The sequence below is a fragment of the Dufourea novaeangliae genome, unplaced genomic scaffold (assembly GCF_001272555.1).
Source record: "Dufourea novaeangliae isolate 0120121106 unplaced genomic scaffold, ASM127255v1 scaffold230, whole genome shotgun sequence".
NCBI lineage: Eukaryota > Metazoa > Arthropoda > Insecta > Hymenoptera > Halictidae > Dufourea > Dufourea novaeangliae.
Window position 1 is genome coordinate 36,644 of NW_015374102.1, and position 7,883 is coordinate 44,526.

The 7,883-nt window shown below is 41.9% G+C and overlaps 1 protein-coding gene across 1 annotated transcript in view; it reads right to left on the minus strand.

Moving 5' to 3' along the window:
- LOC107190807 overlaps positions 1-2,739 on the minus strand; it is a 28,187-nt gene extending 25,448 nt beyond the window's left edge. Inside the window, exons 1-2 of the mRNA XM_015579690.1 lie at positions 2,643-2,739; positions 2,540-2,595 (exon numbers count right to left, since the gene is read on the minus strand). Of these exons, the coding sequence (XP_015435176.1) occupies positions 2,540-2,595; positions 2,643-2,739 (153 nt within the window). The remainder of the gene's footprint in view (positions 1-2,539; positions 2,596-2,642) is intronic.
- Positions 2,740-7,883: the final 5,144 nt, after the last annotated feature.

Sequence of the window (7,883 nt, forward strand, 5' to 3'; positions counted from 1 at the left end):
GCTGGCAAACTCGCGCTCTGATTGGTCGCGGTTTTTCGTTAATATCTCGTAAACGAAGCCTCAGTTTAAATTTTTGCTAAGGAAAAAGTTGTTCCAATTCACCCCCCGAGTGCCACATTTCCGGGTCGGAGGACATTTTTGGGACACCCTGTATATGTATATATACATATTTGAATACACGTGTATTAAAGAATCTGCATTTCGATTCGTATTAATTTTTAGGATACAGTTACTAATTTTGGAAAGCAGTTACACAAAATAGATACAACAATAAAGGGTATAGCCCGATAAAGGGGTCAAAAGTTAGAACGAATTGGATTTGTGATGGGCTGGGATTTAACAGCTCACCAAGAAAAACATGTGTACCAATTTTCAACGCTTTATTTCGACCAGGAGGGTAGTAACACAGAAAATTCGGATTATCCAGTTTTTCCTATATTATCCCTCTTTAATGACATGCAAAAAAATCTATAAAAAACCTGATAAATAATAGTTACTGGGGCACGTGTAAAGCAGGGCATACAATCAGTTTGCAATTTCCCAGCGAGATACCACATCTTGAGGACCCTCATTTTATAGAGGAAGGACTAACACATGTGACGACGTTTGAAATATGAAGTGTGGCCAGTTAGAAGTACATATTTTGAAAGTATACTCGCTTGTAAGTATAATCGCTTGGAATATCATCGAAAAAATAGTCAAAGTTGAAACTCCAATTTTATTGTAGCATGTTAAAATATTTTAATAGTTTTCTTAAAATGTTTGTAAATATTGACGTTCTTTGATTTTCATTTGACTTTCTATATTTTCCTAATTACAGATACAAATCATCAATTACGGGAGTAAGAAAATTACATTAATTTGCCAAATAAATAGCAGGAAAATGAATATGATAACGCAACAAAACACTTTATAATAAAATTTAGGTAGTGTAAAATATACATATATTTTTCTACATGTTATGATAAGTAGGTTTATTTTTGGAAAGCGATACCATTGTGCGCCACCCGGTATGTACGACCGCGCGGCGCGTGGCAACTATACGCCACGGGACGTACATTATGATAAACTTTCCTTTTTTTTTAATGTTCCCGCAATCGCTCCATCTTTTCGAAAAGCGCATTTTAAAGGTGAAGATTCGAGGAATTCAGTGATATTTTCTACAAATTCATCCATGGATGGGAACAGTGTCCAATCGACATTTCAAAATGTAACATTAATTACTATTGTATTTATTAACAATAAACAGAATTTTGTGTATACAGTTAGATAAATCGTTTCTTTAGCTTGAAAATGTGAGCAAGATTACTACTCTATGTTTAAAAATAACCAAAATATTGAGGTTGAAGTGATGTCGTGTCAGCTGATTTCGTCCAATTTTTCAAAAATTTAATATTAAATATCTCGGAAACGGTACGAGATAGGATCCAAAAATTTGACATGGTTCATTTTATCGTGTTTATCAAAAAATGCTGTAAATTTGAAAAAAATCACTGACTATGACCGCAGTTCTGTGCGTTTTAACGTGGAATGGCTCGTTAGGGAGCTGGCTGCTGGGTCTCCCGAAACCACCTTGTAATCTGTAGCGGGATGGTAGATGGTAGGAGCCGAACACACGGGCGAAGATTCCCGAAGGGACCTTCGGGTGATATGCGTGAGTGAGAAGGCAGTGTCATAGAGGGTGAGGCGTGCGGAGTGCGACGAGAGCGAGCGACAACAAAATGTATATGTATCTACATAGTATTAATTTTCACTGAACTATTTCAGTTTAGTTTAGAATTATCCATGAAACTGCCGTTCTTTGAAACCGAATATCCTACAGTAGTACGTACAGCTTCCAAGCAACGAAATATCATAAATATGCAAAAAAAGCTTGCAATTGTTAGGTGGGTCCCATTGAAATCACCGACACAGACTTCATCGACAACAGCTTTGACAAACAACAGCTTTCTTGAGCGTTAGATTGTAAAAAGCAATTTAGGCTTAGGAAACTGGAGGCGCGTTTATGACCAGTGCACCCTAGCAAAACAATACAGCGATCGAAGCACGCGGGCCCATTGTAACTCGTCATTACCTTTACTAGCGGTCAATGGTCATAACCTGGGATTTTTGGGACAGCTGACGAACACGTGTTTCTCACCTGTAAATACCCCAATTACATCGGTTTCGCCAGTTAATGTCCAGGAATCCCAGGACACCCTTAGAAAAGGAGAAAAAATGACAATCCGTCTTTTTCTACCTTCGCACCAAATTTCGCCACACCCACACCAACAGACACGACCAATCACACTCAACACACACCCTCTCCAATGCACACTGCATTTAATATATAAAGACAGAACTTAGACAGAAAAAAAAAAAGAATTGACACAATAGCCAACACGGTCACATCACAGTATAAGAACTCGATATACTTTACATCTTGTAAAATAAAGAACTCATTAGTACAGCACATATATTCAATATTTCGTTATCTCTTCGATCCTCCGCTACGAGTATTAGTTTACTCTGTGAGCGCGACACATCCGAACGGTTGAACCTGACCGATCGTCACTTTGCGTCGCAACATATTGGTCCTTCGAGCCGGATACAGTGCTGTGGAGGAAGCATCAGTCCGGAAATCTCATCTTGTGAGAATTTACCACTGAAGTCAGTGACATCAGGAGTGTGACCTTCAGAAAAACAACACATCACATTTGGTCCAGTGCATCTGATCAACGTCACCGAGGTCAGTGACATCAGGAGTGTCACCTTCGGAAGAGCAACACATCACACGTGATCCAGTATATCTCAACATCGCCGACGGAGTCGGTCACTCAGGAAGAGTAGCGCTTAATATAGTCACCCAACGCCTGACGTTCACTATGTACGGGTGGTGACTATAGTCACCCAACGTCTGATGCTCGCTGCATACGGACGGTGATTATAGTTACTCGTGCGATTGCACGAATAATCCTTATATGTTATTTCCATGGTAACCCACCGCAATTGTTTGGCATTTGTTTTACACGCTGAGATTTTTAACTGGCAATATGAACAGCAGTATAAAAATAATGTTTCGGTAGTGTTGAGACGAGCTGATGTTTAAGCCATCGTAATTTAAGAAATGTTATTTTGAGAGTCAACTGGTGCCTTTTGCTTAAATTTATTGTTTAGGACTCAAGTACGGCAGGAGACTTCCTGGGAAAGTTGTCCTGACCGTACCGTTATCGATGGCACTTAACGTAACGTAAACCTAGCCATGCATTGCGTAAGGCCCGGAGTTCGATATTGGGGAACAGGGGTCTTCTGTGTAGCCATCCTGGCGCTACCCTTGTTATTCCTTTGACTCCACGTTGTCTGGCGCATCCCCTCTTTTGGGTTTTGTAGGCGTTGCGTGGGCTGGGAAAGCGTCCTAGCATTTGCGTTGGTAGGGCCCAATGCCCCACTTTTTAGTTTCCTACGGGGGAGCGAATTTTCCTGCTTCGTAAACGGGAGATTCATGTTAACCACCGGACGTATCAGTTCGATACGATTCTCTTGAACAGTTTATAATTGACACACTCATTTTATAATAAAGTTATTAACCAGTTGCGCGGTGTGTATTCCTTTTACTTTCCTTTGGGCAACTTCAACGTACAATTGAAGTACGAGTGACATTTTGGTCCTTCGAGCCGGATCGGTGATCCGGTAATACAAGAATTGGATAACGCATCGCAGAAGCGATGTTTCAGATGTTTCCACCGTATGAAACATCTGTTTCCAGACCGGACGTACTGAGTTTTACCATTCAACGGTCGTGGATTTTTGGCATTATTGACTGCAACCAGTGATCTCCTTAGTTAGCAGCTATAGAAAAGTGTGTTTCCAATACTTTTGGAATTTCGTTGTGGTCTCTGTGCATCAATCGAGTACCACAATTCTTCCCTACATTTTGAGATTTTGGGATTGTTGCGGCTTGTCAGCAGCAGTCAGTTCAAGAGAAACGAGGAACCTGCCGAGCGGACTCTACAACCTACCCGGATAGGACGATTATACCGGTGGCAGAACGGCTTCTCAACGTCGGGGATATCAACGACAATATACTTCATCTTTTAATTCATCACGAGACGACATCGATTGACATACGATATTTACCATATGTAAATTATACTTCGGTGAGTGTAACGAATCACTTTCCTTGTTTTTCTTTCTTTCCTTTTCCGGTGTTCGATCTCAGTGATCATGTCTACTCAAGAATCTGCAAATTTAAAGGCGATGAAAAAGCAACGATCCAATATTAAGGCTCAAGTAACTCGTATTGTAACCTTTATAAACGAAAGGGTAGATTTCGATATTGAAGAATTAGATGCGCGTAAAACAAGATTAATAGAATTACGTGATTTATTTGATAAGGTACAAAGTATTATTGAAATGGAGGATGATGTTTCTGATCATGTTCCTACCAGAGATCAATTTGAAAGTCAGTTCTTTTCCACAATAGCTTGGTTGAATAAAAATATAAAATTATTAGGTGCACAGAGTAGACCTGCTTCTACAAGTACTTTAAACGACTCTGCCAGTAACCTAGTAGCAAAACAAACAAACACACTTTTGCCAAAAATAGAAATAAAACCTTTTGACGGAAATCCAATGGAGTGGCATAATTTTCACGATACGTTTAAGTCATTGGTTCATAATAATGTTGACTTACCGGCAGTTCAAAAATTTCATTTACTAAAGAATTCCTTACGCGGGGAAATAGCATATTTAATTTCTGCACTTAATGCATCTGAAGCTAATTACAATGTAGCACGGGAATTATTGCAGAAAAAATGCAATAGACCTCGACAAATTATCAATTCACATCTAAAAGCATTGTTTGAATTGCCTGAAATTAATCGTGAATCTGCTATAAATTTACGTACGTTATCTGAACAAGCACAGATGCACGTCAATGCTCTTAAAACTGCTAAGCAACCTGTAGATAATTGGGATGCTATTCTGGTTTATTTAATAGCTAAACAATTAGACAAAATTAAGAATTGCCCACATTCGAGCAACTGATTAATTTTATTAACAAACAAGCACGAGGTGATGATCCGGAAACGGAAAATTTTGCAACATCTCATAAATTCCAAAATCATCGTAGTAGCAATAAATATAAAGGAATACAGAATTATGCTACTTCAATTAATAAGGGTACATGTTATCTTTGCAAAGAGGGTCATGAATTATATAAATGTCCAAAATTTTTAAAATTAACAGTACGCGAACGATTTGATGAAGTTCGTAAAATCAAGTTATGCTTTAAATGTCTTAAGGGAAACTACAATAATTCTAATTGTTCGTTTAAAAATTGTTTCAAATGTGGTCGTCCACATAATTTGTTATTACATTTTTCAACCCGAATGGTTGTTTCTAAGACAGAGGAGAGTTCTCCCAGCACGTCCTCCGGTTGTGTGAGTGATAAAACAGTCATAACGATCACAAATGATTCGGAAGTATTATTAGGTACTGCTCTTATTAAGGTTTATGACAAGTATAATAACGAACACGTTTGTAGAATATTGCTAGATAGTGCCTCTCAAGCGCATTTTATTACAAATAAACTAGCTAAGCGTTTAAATTTGAAGAATGAAAATATTGATTGGAGTTTATCAGGTATTAATAAAATAAAAACTAAAGCAAATGTTTTAGTAGAAGCTAAAATTAGCTCACTTTCTGGAGATTATAATAACAAGATAAAATGTGTAGCTGTTGATATTATTAGCGGATTATTGCCTGCAAATTTCGTTAAAAGGGAAAATTTAAAAATTCCAAAGAATATTCAATTGGCTGATCCTCATTTTTGTAAACCAGCCGAAGTAGATATGCTTTTAGGAAATAGCATTTTTTATAAATTATTAACTAACGGTCTGGGTTAGGTTAAATGACGATAAGGTAATTTTACAAGCTACAAAATTAGGATGGATTGTAACAGGGGACGTAGACTGGAAAAGGGAGTCACAGACTAAGCAAAGATCATGTTTTTTAACACTGTCTCTTGATCAGCAGTTAAATAAATTCTGGGAAGTGGAAGAAGTTTCAAATGTAGCCTCATTGTCGTTGGAAGAACGTAATTGTGAAGATCATTTTACGAAAAATAAATATTTATAACGAATAAAATTGTAATGAATAACTCGTTACGGCGTCCCCGCGCAACGCCAGCGAGGCACCGCGTGGCAACTACCGTCGCGGCCGCGAGATGGCTACGCGCGCCTCGCAGTTCTCGCCGATAAGATTGTGCCTCGCGGCTACTAATACCGCGGCGCGAGGCACAATCGGGGCAGATCTCGACACCCTGCGTACCGGCACACACCGACCGCAATCGAGCTCTCTGCTTTTTGGATCCTCCAAGGTACTCACTCACTGGGGCGCTGTCCCAGTGTCTGCAGGAAGCCTTTAACCCAGAGGCCCTCCGACAGTGTCGGGTCAAACCCACTGCTCGGGCCATCCCGACCCCTCTTCCCCCGCAGGCCATCACCTAAGGGGGCGGGGACACCACGGGTCTGCTCCACCCGACCGACGGAACGGCCCCTGGCCGTCCCACGATCGAGGGCAAACCTCCCCTCCACCACGCCGCCTGAACCGCCGCACTCCGACCGCCGCACCACCAATCGAGGGCACCGCCGCGTTCACTCCGCCGCGCCGACTCCCGCCGAGCCGCCGTCCGGCTACCGCCGCGTTCCGACCGCCGCGCTAACCGACTACCACCGAGCCGCCGTCCGGCTACCGCCGCGTTACGACCGCCGCACCGCCGCGTGCACTCCGCTGCGCCCACCGACTACCGCCGAACCGCCGACTACCGCCGCATTCACTCCGCCGCTAGCCACTAAGACTAGAATCTAAGGACCCCCGACTCTTGTAATCCCCCCCCCCGAAGACAAATAAACCTACCGATTAATCAAGCTACACTCGTCTTATTTGTTCGACCCCTGGCAGCCGACTGAGCTGGCCTCCTTCCTCCGTCCCGCCGCGACATTCGTCGCAAAATTTTTAACGAAACTACATACATGTTAGGCGAATAGCGAACTATGGCGATGAATCGTTTTATAGCTTTAGAAAGAAAACTTCATAAGAATCCAAGCTCATTAAAGCAATATTCTGAATTTTTAGAGAAATATAAATCATTAGGTCATATGAGTAAAATCGTGAGCGATATTAGCAAGGGCTATTATTTACCACACCATGCAATATTCAAAGAATCCACTATGACAACCAAGATAAGAGTGGTATTTGATGCATCGGCTAAGAGTTCGACTGGTGTATGTTTAAATGATATTTTACTAGTTGGTCCAACCATACAAGATACTTTATTTTCGATTCTATTGAGATTTCGTACTCACGCTTTTGTCTTAACTACTGACATCGAAAAGATGTTCAGGCAAATTCAAGTCCATCCAGAAGATAGAGAATTTCAAAAAATATTGTGGCGTACTTCTCCTGATCAACCTATTGCGACATACAAATTAAATACTGTAACGTATGGTACCGCGTCTGCACCTTTTATAGCAGTACGTTTTTTGAAACAATTAGCGAATGATGAATCCGATAAATGAGGGAGATTGCTGCAGAGATGCGGCAAGCTCCCACGGCGGACCTGGGGGCGGTGATTTGCGAGAAAATCGCCGTTGTCCAGAAGGTTGCGACGACGAGTCGCAACCTGCAGGGGACGTACGTCCGCTGCCTGCGGGAGGCGGCACTGCATATCAAATATGCGGCCGCCGAGCAGGCAAAGCGGACGACGGGCTCGGAGCGAGAGGTCGAGCTTGAGCGCGAGCTCAGGGAGCTCCGCGCTCGGCTCACGGCCACGGAGGCGTTGTCGCGCGTGCGCGACGACGGGGCGGCGGCTTACGCGACCGGGGCTAGCCCCCTGGACGCGG